The sequence below is a fragment of the Panthera pardus genome, unplaced genomic scaffold, assembly GCF_024362965.1.
Source record: "Panthera pardus isolate Hobbes unplaced genomic scaffold, ASM2436296v1 HiC_scaffold_12, whole genome shotgun sequence".
NCBI classification, from domain to species: Eukaryota; Metazoa; Chordata; class Mammalia; order Carnivora; family Felidae; genus Panthera; species Panthera pardus.
Window position 1 is genome coordinate 16,280,373 of NW_026526677.1, and position 18,727 is coordinate 16,299,099.

At 42.3% G+C, this 18,727-nt stretch overlaps 1 protein-coding gene across 4 annotated transcripts in view; it reads right to left on the minus strand.

Moving 5' to 3' along the window:
* Positions 1-15,745, minus strand: part of DDB2 (damage specific DNA binding protein 2) — a 21,125-nt gene extending 5,380 nt beyond the window's left edge. The window contains exons 1-4 of one of the 4 annotated variants that reach the window (XM_019412353.2): positions 15,034-15,745; positions 14,361-14,517; positions 13,084-13,220; positions 12,500-12,691 (exon numbers count right to left, since the gene is read on the minus strand). In XM_019412353.2, coding sequence (XP_019267898.1) covers positions 12,500-12,691; positions 13,084-13,220; positions 14,361-14,487 — 456 coding nt within the window. In that variant the 5' untranslated portion in view covers positions 14,488-14,517; positions 15,034-15,745. Of the gene's footprint in view, positions 1-12,499; positions 12,692-13,083; positions 13,221-14,360; positions 14,518-14,613; positions 14,816-15,033 lie in introns of those variants that run through there. The other 3 variants (XM_019412352.2, XM_053899758.1, XM_053899759.1) reach the window with 3 other exon arrangements.
* Positions 15,746-18,727: the final 2,982 nt, after the last annotated feature.

Consider the following 18,727-nt stretch of genomic DNA (forward strand, 5'->3'; position numbering starts at 1 on the left):
GATTAGGTGGGCAGGAGTCAGATGTGAACTCCTTCCTATTTTTTCCAGATATTCCAGACAATGCTGATGAAAATAATCATAACATCAAAAAACATAATCTTATTAAGTGCTTCTTATGTATCAGGCACAGTTTTAAGAAATTTACACCCTCAAGAGCCCCTTCTCTACTTCTTAAGCTGCCGCTATCCCAGCCTCACAGACCCGTACAAGGCCTCTTACACAACATCCACTTGGCTCACTCAGCATGCTAACTGGCACGTCCTATCTCCTCTATAAAGGTGACGATGGTCCGCCAAACACTTACTGCTGTGATAATCTTCTGCTTCCAACAGTTGAGTCCTGTGCTCACTAAGGCTTCACCGTGTTTGCTTTTTTTTTTTTAATATTTATTTATTTTGAGAGAGAGAGCGAGCATGCATGCAGGGGAGGGACAGAGAGGGAGGAAGAAAGAGAATCCCAAGCAGGCTCCGCGCTCTCTGTCAGTGCAGAGCCCAAAGCGGGGCTCGATCTCTCAAGCCGTGAGATCATGACCTGAGCCGAAATCAAGAGTCAGATGCTCAACCGACTGAGCCACCCAGGCACCTCCAAAATAAATGTCTTTAAAGAAAAGTTTCTGAAGTCAATGGAGAGCTATCAAGGCATCAAGGACTTGAAGACCAACATCCCAGAGAAAGAAGCAGAAAGATGGACCTGACGTTTGGATGCTGCTTTACCCCTTGAGGTCTATGCAGATTAGAAGGCTGTGGCTTTGAAGCAGAGAAACCAAACTGCAGACAAGCTGATATGAAAGTGGTAGGTGGCTTCAAGGCTGAGAAGCTGGGCTGCGGTTTTGCCAGTCTCACACGGCAAGAGAGGCAGAACTGGAGCTCAGACTTGCCAAGAAGGAGATGTCTTAGAAAAAAACCCCAGCTTTTAGTTAAGATCCTAGACACTCTCGAAATAAGAGCAAACTAAAAATAGCCTGACCTTCACAAAACCTGAAGTCCAGATTCAAATAATTTTAAACTCATTGGATTAAGATGATCTGATGGAGAAAAAAAAATTGTCTCTAGAGGAAAACATCACCACCCAAAACTCAAAATTATCTCTACAAGTTTTCATATGCAATATCTGGCATTACATCTAAAATCATCCGGCATATCAGAAGATAAGGCCAAATAAACAAAAACGAAGAGGAAAAAACATTTGAAAGATACAGGAGATACAGATATTGGAGCTGTTATATATAGGCTTTAAAATAATTGTGATTAGGCACCTGGCTGGCTCAGTCGGTGGAACATCTGACTCCTGATCTTGGGGTCATGAGTTCAAACCTGATGCTGGGCATGGACCCTACTTAAATACATACATACATACCTACGCACACAAAATAATTGTGATTAAAATACATTTTTAAAAATAGACCTAATTTTAAAATGGACAAAGGATTTGAACAGACATTTTCCCAAAGACATGCAAATGGCCAGGAGCACATGAAAAGATGCTCAACATCATTAGACATCATGAGATACTATTTCACACCCTCTGGGATGGCTATAATAAAAAAGATAGACAATTAGAGATGTCTGGGTGACTCAGTTGGTTAAGCATCTGACTCTTGATTTCAGCTCAGGTCATGATTCAGTTTGTGAGATCAAGCTCCACATCAGGCTCTGCGCTAATAATGCAAAGCCTGCTTGGGATTCTCTCTCCCCCTCTCTCTCTGCCCCTCATGCTCTCTCTCAAAATAAATAAACATTAAAAAAAAAAGATAGACAATTACAGGTGGTGAAAAGACAACCCATAAAATGGGAGAAAATATTCGCATACTGTATCTGATAAGAAGTTAATATCAAAAAATATAAGGAACTCTATAGCAAAAAACAAAACTCTCCCCCAAATAACCTCGTTAAACAATGGGCAAGGGACCTAAATAAACATTTCTCCAAAGAAGACATACAAATGGCCAACAGGTATGTGCAAAGGTGCTCAACATCACTAATCCTGACATCAGGGAAATGCAAATCAAAACTACAATGAGCTATATCACCTTAAACTTGCTAGAATAGCTATTATCAGGGGCGCCTGGGTGGCTCAGTTGGTTAAGCACTGACTTCGGCTCAGGTCATGATCTCATGGTTTGTGATTTCGAGCCCTGCTTTGGGCTCTATGCTGACAGCTCAGAGCCTGGAGCCTGCTTCGGATTCTGTGTCTCCCTCTCTCTCTGCCCCTCCCCAACTCACTCTCTCTCTTTCAAAAATAAATAAATAAACACGAAAATAAGAAAAAAAAAAGAATGCTATTATTGAAACAACAGAAGATAACAGGTACCAGCAAAGGGGTAGAGAACAAGGTACTCTTGTACACTGTTGATGGGAATGTAAGTTGGTAGAGGCAATGCAGAAAACAGCATGGGGGTTCCTCAGAAAATTTAGAAATACCATGTGATCCAGTAATCCCACTTCTGGGTATATATCCAAAGGAAATGAAATAAGCTTCTCAAAGTGTTATCGTCCCTCCTGTGTTCACTGCAGCATTATTCACAGTAGCCAAGATAGGAAAACAACCTCAGTGTCTGTAGACAGATGAAGAGATACAGAAAAATGTTGTATGTATATAAATGGAATATTATTGAGCCTTTAAAAAGAAGGAAATCCTGCCATTTGTGACAACCAGGATGAACCAGGAGGATGCTATGCTAAGTGAAATAAGTCAGACACAGAAAGACAAATACTGCATGATCTTACTTATATGTGGACCCTAAAGAGATGGAACTCATAAAAGCTGAGTAGAATGGTGGTTGCCTAGGGGCTTGGGGCTGGAGGAGATGTTGATCCAAGGTACAAAGTGTCAATTATGCAGGATGAGTAAGTTCTGGAGTTCTAACGGACAGCACGGTGACTACAGTTATTAACAGTATGTTATATGTTTGAAATTTACTAGGAGAGTTGATCTTAAATGTTCTCAGCTCGTTGCACGCACACAAGGCAATATGTGAGGTGATGAATTAGCTTGACCATGGTAATCATTTGCAAGTACATATATGTTAAAACTTCACACTGTACACCTTAAATATGTACAATTTTTATTCGTCAATTATACCTCAATAAAGCTGGAAAAAAACCCACAAATGTTGTTAAGGATGTGGAGAAGTTGAAGCCCTCCTACGCTGCTGGTGGGAATGTGAAATGGAGAAGTCGCTCTGGAAAACTGTTTGGCAGTTCCTCAAAAACTTAAACATAAAGTTACTGTGTGTCCCATCAATGTACACTCTTGGGCATATAGGCATATACCCAAGAGAAATGAATAAGTATGTTCACATGAAAACTTGAACACAAATATTCACAGAAGCGTTATCCATAATAAAAGAAGGCTAAAAATCAATGATTCAAACATCCATCTCAAGAAGGTATGAAAGTAACAGGAAAATAAAGCAGGAGATTGAATAGAAATGAATAAAACAGAAAACAAATATACTGTGGGAAAATTCACAAACAAAAGTTGGTTCAACGAAAATACTACTAAAATTGATAAATCCCTGGTGAGACTGACCAGACAGAAGTCACAAATAACCAATGTAATAGATCAAAAAAGGGACATCAGTAGAAATCTTAGACATTTTAAACAATAATAAGAGGATATAATAAACAATCTTATGCCAATAAATTCGAAAACTTAGATGAAATGGGGAAATCCCTAGAATTTGCTAAACTGACGGAAAATGAAAGAGAAAATCAGAATAGTCTGATTAAAGGCATTGTATTCACAACTAAAAATGTTCTTGCAAAGTAAATTCCAGATCCTGGTAGCTTCACTGTTGAATACACTAAACATTTAAGGAAGAAATAATATCAGTCTTTTGTTGTTGTTGTTTTCCAACCATCTCAAACTCTTCGAAAAGTTGCAAGACTAGCACAAAGAACTGCTTTTCTGGAAGCATTTGATAATAAATTACCAGCTTGATGTCCAATCACCCTCAAATACTCTACTGTGTATTTCCTAGGCAGAACATTCTCCTATGTAACCACAATAAGACCATCAAAACTTAGGGGTGTCTAAAGCAGTTCTAACTCATAGAAACAGAAAGCATTAATTGTGGTCGCCAAGGGCTGAGGGAAGGGGAAAATGAGGAACTTATCCGATGGGTATACAGTTTCAGTTTTACACAATGAAAAAGTTCTAGAGTTCTGTTATATAATAATGTGACTATAGTTAACACTACTGTACACTTAAAAATGTTTCGGTGACTGGGGTGTCTGGGTGGCTGAGCTGGTTAAGTGTCCCACTCTTGATTTTGACTCAGGTCATGATCTCACAGTTCGTGAGTTTGAGACTGGTGTCAGGCTCTGTGCTGACAGCATGGAGCCTGCTTGGGATTCTCTTGCTCCTTCTCTCTCTGCCCCTCCCTCCCTCACACACACACACACACACACACACTTTTTGTCTCTCAAAAAATAAATAAACTTAGAAAAATGTATGTATATAGGGGCACCTGGGTGGCTCAGTCAGTTAAGCGTCTGGCTCTTGACTTCAGCTCAGGTCATGATTTCATGGTTCGTGGATTCAAGCCCCATGTCGGGCTCCACACTGATCGTGCAGAGCCTGCTTGGGATTCTGTTTTCCTCTCTTTCTGCCCCTCCCCCGCTCATACAGTCTCTCTCTCTCTCTCTCTCTCTCTCAAAATAAAAAAACTTAAAACAAATATATATATATATATATATTTTTTTTTTAAATGTTCAGTGATAAATGTTATGTGCTTTTACCATGATTTTTAAGAAGCAGTATTACTTGCTGGAGATGATAAAATTGGAAAGGTTTTAAGAAATGAGAAAAAAAGAAAATTTAAGTGAAAAATTGGAATATAATTAATAAACCAAAACAAACACACAAAATCAATTGGTGTAGCTTATCACATTAGGAGAATAAAGGGGAAAAATCATATGCTGATCTCAAGAGATACAAAAAAGTATTTGATGAAATACAATTTCATTCACAAGAGCTTCTGGCAAACCAGAAATAAAAGGGGAATTTACATAATCTGATAAGGGATATTAAAAAACAGACAATTTTAAAACACAAACAAGCTCCCATGTATATACCCAAAAGAAGTAAAAACAGGTATTCAAACAAAAACTTGTACATGTATATTCACAGCAGTTGCATTCATAATAGCAAAAGGTGGAAACAACCCAAACGTCCATCAACAGATGACTGGATAAATGAAATGTGGCAAATCCGTATGATGGACCATTATTCAGCTATAAAAAAGTAATGAAGTACTGATCCATGCTACAACATAGATGAACCTTGAAAACATTATGCTAAATGAAAGAAGCCAGACCCAAAAGGAAAAATATTGCATGATTCCATTTATATGAAGTACCCGAATAGTCAAATTTTTAAATATTTTTTTAATGTTTATTTATTTTTGAGAGACAGAGATAGTGAGGGGGGTAGGGGCAGAGAGAGAGAGGGAGACACAGAATCAGAAACAGGCTCCAGGCTCTGAGCTGTCAGCACAGAGCCTGACGTGGGGCTTGAACTCACGGACCACAAGATCATGACCTGAGCCGAAGTTGGACGCTCAACCGACTGAGCCACCCAGGCGCCGCAAATACTCAAATTTTTAGAGACAGAAGGCAGATTAGTGCATATAGGGGAGGGTAATAAAGAGTCTTTGTTTAATGGTACAGAGTTTTATTGTGGGAAGATGTACAAGTTCCAAAGATGGTTGTGGTGATAGTTGCACAACAATGTGAAAGTACTTAATGCCACTGAATTGTACACTTAAAATGGTTAAAATGGGGAGACGCCTGGCTGGCTCAGTCAGTTAAGCATCCAACTCTTGGTTTCAGCTCGGGTCATGATCTTGCAGTTCGTGGGTTTGAGCCCCACATCAGGCTCTGCACTGACTGTGCAGAACCTGCTTAGGATTCTCTCTCTGTCTCTCTCTCTCTGCCCCTCCCACATCTCTCTCTCTCTCTCTCTCTGAAAACAAATTAACTTTAAATTTTTTTTAAAAATGAAATAAACTTTTAAAAACTGGTTAATTTTATGTTATGTGTATTTTACAATAGAAAGTAGAAGAAATCATGCTCAATGATAAAATATAAAAGCCTTCTATGATCAAGAATAAGACAAGCATGTCTGCTAGAGTCAATATTCAGCAATGTACTAGAATAAGACAATGGAACAAGGCAAAAAAGAAGTATAAGAATAGTAAAGAAAGAAACCCAACTCTTGTGATTTGTAGGTGACAAGACTGTGTAGGACAAAAATGTTAAATCCTCAGATAAACTATTAAAATTAATGGGAATTTCTGTTCCCAACCATGATGGAGTGTCAGAAAACAGGTATATCTTCCTGTCTTAAACAACTAAGAAAATGGACAAGAAAAGTGAAATAGGTTCTCAGAGATTAGACAGCAGGCAGCACAAGACAGGAGGCAAGCAAGAGATAGTCCTACAACTGTCCCAGGTTAGCACTTGGAGAAAGTATCCAGGCAGCAAGACCGAGAGGGAGGACACACACAGCCTAGCAGTCTCACTGAGTTGAGAAGACAGAATTTTAGGAAAGCCAACATAGCAAGAATTTGTGGGCAAAATTCTGGGGAGGAGACACACAGAGGGAACATTCTGGAGATTTTCACAAGGATCCCCTCAAGTCTTTTGGGTAAGTATTAATGTGTAAATGGGTATGAGGAAACTACCCAAGGCTGGGAGGGGAGTGGGGAGAAGCACCATGGATAAATAGGGGAGAATCCTCAGAATAGTCTGTATTCTCACCATCCAGAATGAAAAGACTTAATATACAGAACATTGAGTCTTCAGAAGAGTATTGCCTCAGGATGAGGCCAATTTATACCTAGACTATAGGCTTCCTTAAACCCATGCTGACTGGGGTAGATTAAATAATGGTCCCCAAGATTCCCATGCCCTAATCCATAGACTCCATGAATAATACTCTAGATGACAAAAGGGATTGTGCATATGTGGTTAAGTTAAGGATATTGAGATGGGGAGATTATTTTGGATTGTCTGGGTGGGACTGATATAATCGAAATCAAATGGTCTTTATAAGAGCAACACAGGGGGAGTCAGTCAGAAAAGAAAGCAATGTGATCACAGAAGCAGAAATTGCAGTGATGCACTTTTAAGATGGAAGAAACCACAGCTCAGGAGTTCAGATGGCCACAAGAAGCTGAAAAAAGCAAGGAAACAAATTCTCCCCTCAGAAACTTGAGAAAGAACCAGCCTTGCCAACACGTTGACATTTGTTCAGAAAAATCATTTCAGACTTCTGACCTCCAGAACTGTAAGAGAATAAAATTGTTTTGTTGTAAGATACCAAGACTGTGATAATCTGTTATAGAATCAAGAGGAAACGAATACAGTAACTATATTAACAAAGCTTAAAAGCAAGCCTTGAAGGTATCAAACTGGTTATAAGTACCTGTGTCCCAGAACAAAGCCCAACAATATTTAAAAGAATACAACAAAATCCAACATCCAACAATGTAAAATTCACAATGTCTGGCATCCAATGAGAAATTACCAGGCATGCAAAGAAGCAGGAAAATAGAACTTATAACCAGAAGAAAGCTCAGTGAATACAAACACCCTTACAAGTGACACAGATGATAGAATTAAGCAAAAACATTGAAACAAGTGTTATAAACATATTCTATATGGTCAAGAAAAGTAGAGGAAGTAATGAACATGAAAAAAGAAATGGAAGAAATTTTAAAAGGCCTAAATTAAGCTTCTAGAGATGATATACAGTATCTGAAAAGAAAAATACACTGGACGGGATTGATAGCAGATTAGATGTAGACGATCAATGAAGTTGAGACATGAGGTAGAAGCTATGCAAAATAAAATGAGGGGGAGGGGATTATAAAATAAAGTGTTAATCAATGACCTGCAGGACAATACCTAGTAGCCTAACATGTATGTAATTGGAGTCCCAGAGGCAGAAAAAAAAAAAAAAAAAGAGGGGAGAAACTATTTGAAGAAATGACCTAAAATTTTCCAAATTTGATGACAAACCCATAGATCCAAGAAGTTCAGTGAACCCCAAACAGGAGAAACATATAGAAAAACACACCAAAAAAATCACAATCATTTTTATTTTTATTAAAAAAAATTTTTTTTCAATGTTCATTTATTTTTGAGAAAGAGAGAGACAGAGTGTGAGTGGGGGAGGGGCAGAGACAGAGGGAGACACAGAATCAGTAGCAGGCTCCAGGTTCTGAGCTGTCATCACAGAGCCCAACATGGGGCTTGAACTCACGAACTGTGAGATCATGACCTAAGCCAAAGTTGGGACGCTTAAGCAACTGAGCCACCCAGCACCCCTATTTTTATTTTTAATGTTCATTTATTTATTTTGAGAAAGAGAGAGAGTGTGCATGTGAACAGGGGAGGGGCAGAGAGAGAGAATCCTAAGCAGGCTCCCCGCTCAGCACAGAGCTTGACAGAGGGCTGGATCTCACCAACCAACAACCGTAAGATCATGACCTGAGCTAACATCAAGACTCGGGTGCTTAACCACCTGAGCCATCTAGGCACCCTCACAATTATTTTTTTTTAAATAAGTCTCTCTGCTCCTTCCCTGCTTGCACGCGCTCTCTCTCTCTCTCAAAATAGTAAGTATACTTATTTACTTGGGTAAGATACAGAATCTGAAGCAGGCTCCAGACTCTGAACTGTCAGCACAGAGCTGCACATGGGGCTCAAACTCAAAAAGTGTGAGATCGTGACCTGAGCAGAAGTCGGACACTTAACCAACTGAGCCACCCAGGCGCCCCAAAGATCATTTTATAATAAGAGTAAAACTAAGTTATCTTCATTTTGAAAATGTAATGTGTTTCCTTGCCAAGGGCCTGAAGATGTAAAGGTCAGAGCCAAGGTCAGAGGACAAAAGAAGTGACAAAATGAGGCACTGCTTCTCCTCCAGTCACTGGTGCCAAATCAACTTTCTGTCAGTATCTGGGAGTAAAGACAGGCAGTTCTCCAGACCACCATACCCTTCTTCTGTTCCAATCTAGCGTCTTGCTAATCCAAAATTCAAATGTCCAGGCCAATCTCCACCATGGTGTGAGGAAACATCACTTAAATGCACATTATAATAAAGGGTGATGTAAACCAAAAGCAGTCTCAGCCTGGCACAAGTTCAAAGCAGATGTCATTCTCCTTTTGGTCAGGTGGCTCTTCCCTGAGGACACCCTTAGGTACTTCTTAAATTTCTCTATTCCCATGTCCTAGATTCCCAGGGGAAAAAACCCAAACAAAACAAATCTCTTCCTGCCTGAGTTCTGGGCTTTGACTTCAATTTAAAACTGCCCCTTCTGGTGGTCACCTGTCTCACCAGCTGGGCAGGAAGCCAAACTCTGGGCACAGCATTTCTCTGGCTGCCTTTCTTCTGGCTTCAAGCACCTGTTTTCTTGAACATCCATCTCATCCCAAGGCTGTCTAACCTGGCCTTTTCTGATGGGCTGCTCTGGAGCCTCCACTTAAGAAAACTCATCCTGGGTTCACCACTGGCCTTGTCTGTCTCTTCTATTCCACTTCTGGGTATATGCCCAAAAGAACTGAAAGCAGGGACCTGAAGAGAGATTTGTACACCCATGTCCATAGCAGCATTATTCACAAAAGCCAAAAGGTAGAAGCAACCCAAGTGTCCATCAACTGATCAATGGATAAGCAAAATGTGGTATATACATGAAGTGGAATATTACTCAGCCTTAAAAAGGAAATTCTGACACCTGCTACAACATGGATGAGCCCAGAGGACATTATATGAAGTGAGATAAGCCAACAGATAAATATTGTATAGTTCCACTTATATGAGATACTCGTGAGAGTGTCAAAATCATAAAGACAGAAAGTAGAATGGTGGTGGCCAAGGACAGGAAGAGGGAAGAATGGGGAGTTAGTGTTAGTGGGTACAGAATTTCACTTTTGCAAACACTTTTGCAGTTTTACCTTCTGGAGACTGGCTACACAAGAATTCCAATATACTTAACACCACTGGACTATACACTTAAAAATGGTCAAAGACGGTACGTTTTGTTTTGTGTATTTCATCACAATTTTTAAAAATCAGAACATTTCATGTAAAAAAAAATATCAAGATTTCAGGGTTCATTTGAAAAAATCAAACCTGATACCACGAGACCTAGATTCTTGCCTGTCAACCATCTCCTGTTTACCACTGATCCCATCATCTATCACTCTTCTTTTTCTTTGGCTTCTTAAGGCCTGTGAGTCTGTGGCTGCTGCTCTAAGCCCAGAGTGTCACTTTTTACAGTAGAGTCCTCCATTTGTCAGCCCCCATCTGGGCAAATGAAAGGTTTTCTCTTTTCAAAAATGAACTATCTGGACCTCATCAAAATAAAAAGCTTCTGCACAGTGAAGGAAACAATCGGCAAAACTAAAAGGCAACTGATGGAATGGAAGAAGATATTTGCAAATGACATATCAGATAAGAGGTTAGTATCCAAAATCCATGAAGAACTTACCAAATTCAACACCCAAAAAACAAATAATCCCAAATAATGAAGAAATGGGCAAAAGACACAAACAGACACTTCTCCAAAGACATCCAGATGGCTAACAGACACATGAAAAGACGCTCAACGTCACTTATCATCAGAGAAATACAAATCAAAACCACAGTGAGATACCACCTCACACCAGTCAGAGTGGCTAAAATTAAGACCTCAGGCAACAACAGATGTTGGCGAGGATGCGGAGAAAGAGGATCTCTTTTGCACTGCTGGTGGGAATGCAAACTGGTGCAGCCACTCTGGAAAACAGTATGGAGGTTCCCCAAAAGATTAAAAATAGAACTACTCTATGATCCAACAATTACACTATTAGGTATTTATCCAAGGGATATAGGTTGCTGTTTCGAAGGGGCACATGCACCCCAATGTTTACAGCAGTGCTATCGACAATAGCTGAAGTATGGAAAGAGCCCAAATGTCCAACAACAGATGAATGGATAAAGAAGATGTGGGGTGTGTGTGTATACACACACACACACACACACACACACACAATGGAGTATTATTACACAGCAATCAAAAAGAATGAAATCTTGCCATTTGCAACTACATGAATGGAACTAGAGGGTATTCTGCTGAGCGAAATTAGTCAGTCAGGGAAAGACAAATATCATATGACTTCACTCATATGAGGAATTTAAGATACAAAACAAATGAACATAAGGGAAGGGAAGGAAAAATAATATAAAAAAGGGAGGGGGACAAAACATAAGAGACTCTTAAATACAGAGAACAAACCGAGGGTTGCTGGAGGGTTGTGGGTGGGGGGATGGGCTAAATGGGTAAGGGGCATTAAGGAATCTACTCCTGAAATCATTGTTGCACTACATGCTAACTAACTTGGATGTAAATTAAAAATAAATAAATGAATAAATAAATAATTATAAAAATAAATAAATAAACTGGCAATATTAGAGCTGAAAAAATAAATAAATAAAAATAAAGGTCTTCTTTTTGGTAGAGGGGCCAACACCTTCACCCCTCAGCAATTGATGATAAACACTAACACGATTAAGGCCATCCCTAGAAAGCGCTATGCCAAACTTTGCCCCGAACACACTCTGCTTGTCCTTTTTCTCTCCATTTACCTAAATATTATTCCTCCTCACTCCCCACTCATCCATGAGCCTTCTCTCTTGACTCTAATTCACAAGGGGTTCTTCCTTCTCTCACATTCTGTAGCATTTAGCATCTATATTGCAAGTTATCTTGTATGTATATATCCCATCTACCCAGTTATACTTCAAGGCCCTCACTCATTCAACAAATATAATAAAGCAGCTACTACTCTAGGCCAAACATTGTTCGAGGCACTGGGGATATGGCAGTAAACCAGAAAGACAAGGTCTGTCTTATCGTGGAGCTTACTTTCCAAAGACATTTGTATGGGCAAAGACACTCAAATAAGTGAAACATTTCAGATATTGATAAACATTGTCGGTGGGGGAAATGAAGCAGGGTAATGAACCAGAGTGAATGAGTCAAGTAGAGACTACTTTAGACAGAGTGGTCAGCGAAAGCTGTTTGAAGAAGTACACCAAGTCAAGACCTGAATGGTCATGGCTGAAGGGAGGCAGCCATGAGAAAACCAAGACAAAGAGCACTCCAGTCAAAGAGAAAAGCAAGAGCAATGACGCAGTTTTAGGAATAGAAATAGCTTGTGTGGCTAAAGCATAGGAAGTGAGGAAAGACAGCAGAAGATGAGGGCAAGAGAAAAGAAGGGGCTCGGATTCTGTTCTATGTGATAACTTACAACAGGGTGACCAACATTTTATACCTTCTAATATTTTAAGGGCTGGCACTCAATGAAGATTTGAGTATCATCACCATTTCCTTGTTTGAAAATACCTAGTTACTTTGATCCCAGTCATCTCCTTGTTACTGGATAATTCTCCATCCCTTCAACAAACACTTCTTCAGCACTATTGTCTGGCACAGGGAACTGCTCACCCCTTTAATGAAGGTGGGTTTGTCCTTTATGCCAAAGTTCCAGAGCATGATATCTCCCCCTTTGGAACCCACAGCCAGGGTGCTGGGGTGAGTTGGGTGCCATGCCAAGGATGTGGCCCTCCTGTCAAAAGGGGCAGCCTTTTGGAATATCCGGTAAGAAGCCAGAGAATGCACAAAGGACTGCTGGAGACCCTGACACAGAGAAAAAAGAATTAAGTTGAGTTAAAATCCAAGTCCTGGGTAAACTGTCAATCTCTGCCTCCTCCATAGATGAGCCCTAGAGCCAAGTCCTCCCCTCCCCCCCCCCCCAAAGGAAAGTGAACTGCCTGGCTCTGTGTGTGAAAATATTTGCAATGTGCATGAACTAATCTTGGAAAGCAAGGGGGCAGAGTGCATTCCAGATGGGACCTTTACAGCATAAGACTTTTCTACTTGGCTGAATGCCCAGTAGGTCAGTCACCAAGGTAGAGGTGATCTGACCACTCTGACAACCCGCTGAACCAACCGAGCATCTAATTTTAGAACATCCCAATAGTAAAAAGGTACGAGGGAAACTCGAGCACTTCAGCCAGGAAATGCCTCACCTGCTGTAGTGATGGCCAGGCAGCTTTGCCCAGCTTATGGTGGTGAAGGGCCCTGACGATGCTGGTGTATGATGGCGGGACCTGAAGGCTAGCCAACCCCGCCCAAAGGCAGCCTGAGTCAAATCTTCTGCTAGAACCTGCCAAGCAGAACAGACACATATTTTCCTCTCTGCTCTCACGCACGGAAGGGTTTCCTGCTGAAATCTCAGAAAGAAAGCTTTGTTGTTCCATTCTACATAGCCAATCTCTCTCATTACCTCTTAAGGCCTTTCCATGGTCTGCTCAGTCTCAGCCAGCACAAAATATAGTGAGTAGGGATTCAGCCCCTTGCCCCAAACACTCCCCCAGTAGTAATTCTGAAGTGAAGCTAAATATGAAATAATATGAAAACAAACCCTCGCAGGGTTTCTGAGAACGGAACCAAAGAAACACCCAAGAATAAAGTATACACAGAACTCTTCCCGGTAGGTTGGAAAACTCATGGTAGGGTTGGGTGACAATTTAAAAATCACATATCATGTAAAATAAAAAGATTTTAGGGTAGCATGGTAGAAGTGACTGGGAAAAGAAGTATCTTTAAATCCTATATTAAAATAATGTAGAGGTGACCAGTTGTTCGCCCCAAGTCCAATCTGTTCTTTGGGAAACCAGCAGGATCCAGAGGGTCTGGCCTGGCTACTTTTGGAGAGATAGATCCACTTAGAATAGGAATAAAGATGTACTTGAGGATCTGGTTTCTATGAATCCAGCCTCTTGACAACCGATTAATTCCTTTTTCTTAGGGACAAAAAACACTTCATCAACAACACCCTGCTCCAGTGTTTTGTGCCCCCCCCCCCCCCAATCCTTATAGCCCCAGGTTCAAGCCCCAATAAACCTCAGAGAATGAGTTTTCTAAGGAAGGAAATTGAAGATTCTCACAGCGGAAACCAAGGACACACAGCTAGCAACCATGACTACCGAAATTCACCACACGCACCACCAGGCAAGGTAGGATTATTTTAAGCAGTCCTCAGTGTGTAAAAATCCTGGTACACAGGAATTTGAAAAGTCCGTTGTGTCTTATGTAATGGAGCTCATCTGCCTCTTCCCATCACCTGAGAGGGGTTAAGCCCAAGCTCTGTGGTGTCAAAGGACCTGCGGAAAAATGCACAGCCCAAGGCATCCTTAAAACTTGGGATAGCCTCAGGAAACCAACAGCACCCACCCCCCACTCCAGCCTCCTGCGTGAGAACCCCCAAAGGCGGAATTATTAAAGCAGCAGGCGCAGGCAGTACCGGGGCCCTTCACACAGAGCTTCTTGGCCTCGGGCTCCAGCTCCCGGGGGCTTCTGCTCCTCCTGCTCTTGGGGCGCACAACCACCTCGGGGGTCTTCTGGGTTTCTGGGCGTTTCCTGGGAGCCATCGCGTCCTCCGTGCGAAAGGGTACTGTGCCCTATGCCGAGATCAAGGAGGGAAGATTGAGAAGCCTCTGGGGAGAAACTAGGCGGGGACCAGGGAACTAAGCCAACTTCCCGCCAAACAGCCTCACCGCGTTCAATCTGGCTTCCTGCTCCGGCCCGCCCCCTCTCAGAGAGGCACGCGAGGGGAGGGGCTCATGGGCTCCCTAGAGAAAGACCCAACGCCTGGCCTCTAAATTGGGCGCGTTGGTGCCCATCAGCTGATCTGCCAGAAATAAAGATGGCCGCCATGGCTAGAGCAGCCAACTTGAAGCCTCTTCAGACACCGCGTTGCCAGGCCTCAGCCAGTCCACAGGAGACCAGGTGCCAATCAAGGCTTCGGCTCCGCCTTCCCTGCCTTTTAATTGGTGATCACGCCCTTTCGGGCTTTAGGATTGGCTGGTCCTGGACATAGGCGGCTTTGTAGAAAGCTCGCCACCGCCCTGTGGTGGAAGTCGAGCTCTTCCCGCCCGCCTGCTTTGCCATAGGTGTCCGCGCTTCTGTTTCCTCACCTCCCCCGAATGTCAGCTTTTCTGTGCAGAGTGGTTGAAACTTGCAGCTTTCAACTAAATTTTCCCTAAACCTGCTGAGTGTCCGCCTAGGGAGTAAGGGATGGGCTGGAGGGCGTGTAGGCTAATCAGGCTTAGAGGTCTTGTGCCCTGACTTAAGCCAAAGTCCTGGGCATTGGCCCTCGTGGGTGACCCTCCGCACGGCCCCAGAGGAGACAGTTCACATGCATCCTACTTCCTGCGACGATGAGCCAGGCAGGAGCTTCTGTTAGTGGGGGACTGCTGGGCTTTTCATGCTATCCGCCAGGCTCTTTGGAAGGGTGAGAAGAGACAACAATGCATTAACGGCAGATCCTCTACTAAAGGTCAGTTAGGGACAGAAGACATTTCCAAAAGTAACACTTGGGAAGAAATGAATGCTCCAAAAGAAAAATTCGAACATGGTTTCTTAATGGAAAGATGGGAAGATAAAAGGTCAGAGTGTTAAAAAGGGGAAAGGCAAGCTGGTGGCTTTTCCATTGCTGGCTTGTGGCTGTGTTTTCAGAGCTGTGTCACAGTCGCCCCCTTTATTCACACCAGCCATTAGTTTCACCTCAGCAGGGTGCTCAGGTCTAAGGGGATAGTGAAATGTAGGAAATGACCCTGCCCCTATAAAGATTTGCAACCTACTGAGCAGAGAAGAAAAATACACGTGAAACAAGTCAAACCATTCCAGAGTGAAGGCAGTTGAATACTAAATTGTGGCATGCCAACCAAGACTTTTAGATGCATTCAGAAAAGATAATCCAATGGAGAAAGAAGTATTTAGGAAAGCTTCACAGGGAAGATGGAATTTTGTGGAGTTCAATTTGAATTTAAATAGGGTTTGGCTGGAGGAGGGAGGAGAGCATCTGAGGCAGGGGGTCAGCTTGGTAAAAGGAATGGGCATGAGGTTTGAGAAAGAGAGCTGGCCTGGTATCAGTTAGACCTTGATGTTCTGTCGAAATAAACAATTGCACAAAACACCAGATAAGTCCACTCTGTGACCATGATAGATCAAGGCTAAAACATGACCACACATGTCTGACCACAGGAAAAAGTAAGAACATTGGCCAAACCACAAAAATAACCAAACATCTCCCTATTAGTTCGGCTAATATGAAAGCAGCTTCTTGGCCAATCACAGCTTTAGCTTTCCTTCATTCCTTCCACCTTGCAGATAAGATTTATTGATACTCAGTCACAGAATTACCCTCATCTCCTTTAATCCAGAGCAGAGCCCCACTCCCCTGAACCTTATCCAAATCATCCAACACAAACCAAATCCTGTAAGTCCTTCCTAATACCTTCTTACAGCAATGTTTCACCGTATGCATTCTCTGTTGCAATGAGCAATAAACCACAAGTTCACCTACAGGGATGTTCTTTTGTTTTGTTTTAAGTATTTTTAAGTAGACTTCACTCCCAGTACAGGGCCCAATGTGGGACTTGAACTCACGACCCTGAGATTAAGACCTGAGCAGAAGTCAAGAGTCAGGTGCTTAACTGAATGAGTCACCCAGGTATCCCAACAGGGGTGTTCTTGATGGTGTTTGGATTGGAGGCATTGACATTTACAAGTACGGCAGGAGGCAGCTTGAAGAGGAGAAAGTTGGTCATACTGAGGATCTGTTCAAAGAGAGACCAGATGGAGGGGGAAGTCGAATGGCAGGCAGAATTCAAATTTCATTCATTCTACTGACATTTATCAAAGGTTCTGTTCCTGGCACTATTCCAGTGAAAGAGAATGCTGAAATAAAAAGTGCTCTTTGCCCCCACGGAGTGTGCTTTTTGTTTTTATTATTTTTTTAATGTTTATTTTTGAGAGAGAGAGAGAGAGAGAGAGACCAAGTGAGAGCAGGGGAGGGGCAGAGAGAGAGGGAGACACAGAATTTGAAGCAGGCTCCAGGCTCTGAGCTGTCAGCACAGAGCCCGATGCAGGGCTCAAACCCACAAACTGTGAGATCATGACCTGAGCTGAAGTCAGACACTTAACCAACTGAGCCACCCAGGTGCCCTGGAGTGTGCTTTTTAATCATGGGGGACACAGGTAATCCTACAACTACAATAGGATGTGATAAGCTTAGTGAGAGAGGAAGCATTAGGTTCTGGTGGGGCTGAGGGTAGGCACAGAAAAAGGACACTAACTCAGCTTGGAGTAAAGTTTAAAAGAACAGTGTCAAAGAAGTCTTCCCAGAGAAGGGGTCACTTAAGCTGAATCTTGAGAGGTGGGAGGGTGGGGAAGGAACATTCCAGGCAGAGAGAGTAGGAAATGGGAAGACAGACGTGGAGGTAATAATTAGCTGTGATGGATTCACGAGCAGAGGAAATGTCCTGCTTAATGCCAGGTTTCCCCAGAATCTGTTTTTAGGTTTGGGGAGCTTTTCCACGGTGAATTAAAAAAACTACGTGTGAGTATGGAAACCTGCCTTGAACATGCCAGTAAAGTATTTCGTTTCAGATTGTGCTTTGGGGTATTTTTACCCTGGGTTTTGCTGTGTTTCACCACAAAATGACTTCCTGGGGACTTAATGTCATCCATTCCCATCTGATGAACCATCAGGTGCAAAGCGGACAAAAGTATTTAATAAGTATTTGGGGGGGGGGGCGCCTGGGTGGCTCAGTCGGTTGAGTGTCGGACTTCGGCTCAGGTCATGATCTCGCGGTCCGTGGGTTTGAGCCCCGCGTCGGTCTCTGTGTTGACAGCTCAGAGCCTGGAGCCTGCTTCGGCTTCTGTATCTCCCCCTCTCTCTGCCCCTCCCCTGCTCATGCTCTGTCTCTCTCTCTCTCTCTCTCTCAAAAATAAATAAGTATTAAACAAAATTCAATACGTGTTTTGTGATGCTGCTAACCTGATAATGAGGTGAATGGTACAGCATGGCTCTGGTTTTATGCCACAGAGAGGCTGTGCTATGAAACTGTTTATAGGCGTTTTGGTCTTATCTGTGACACTACCTTTGACATAAGGCATCACAAGGCAATTCATTCAAAAGCTGCTGGTGAGAGCAAATTAACGTCTCGTGTTCACACTGGAAGCCGGGCAGACCACGAGCATGACCCTAAATAATGCCAGTTTCTTTGATCTGCAAAACAATATGTGGCTTATGTGTTTTCCGGAACAGATAATATAGCCCAGTGGGAAGAGCACTGTTCTTACATCATGTATCTTGGGTTCTTCATTTCACTTCTCTATGCCTAAGTTTCATCATCATGAAATCAGGACAAGGTACTCGGTGGTCTTTCAGATCCCTTCCAGTTTTAAAAGCCGGGATCTTGTGACTTGCTATTACAGCAGCGGAAACCAGCGACTGCTTTCAACTCTGGCCTCCTTGTGGAAAATTTCCATCAAGTAGGAATCATTTCTCTGGTGCAGGCCGGTACATGACTCTGATTCTGATCAGGCTGTCTATGGATCCAAAAACTCTGCTGAGTCTGCAAAGCTATCCGTAATCCACAAGGATGGTATGTGCTGGCTTCCCACACACAGTTACTGCATCCAGTGGTTTGCAAATGACAGCCTCGAGGATTCTGCAGGGCTTGCAGGGGACCGAGGTTTAAATTCCTCCAAAAGGACTGGAGACAGACGGAATACAGCATCCAGGGTCCCTGTTGTTTGGCATCTCCAAGACGTATTTAAATGCCCAAATATGAATAAATTCTGTAGTAGTGCTAAATGAGA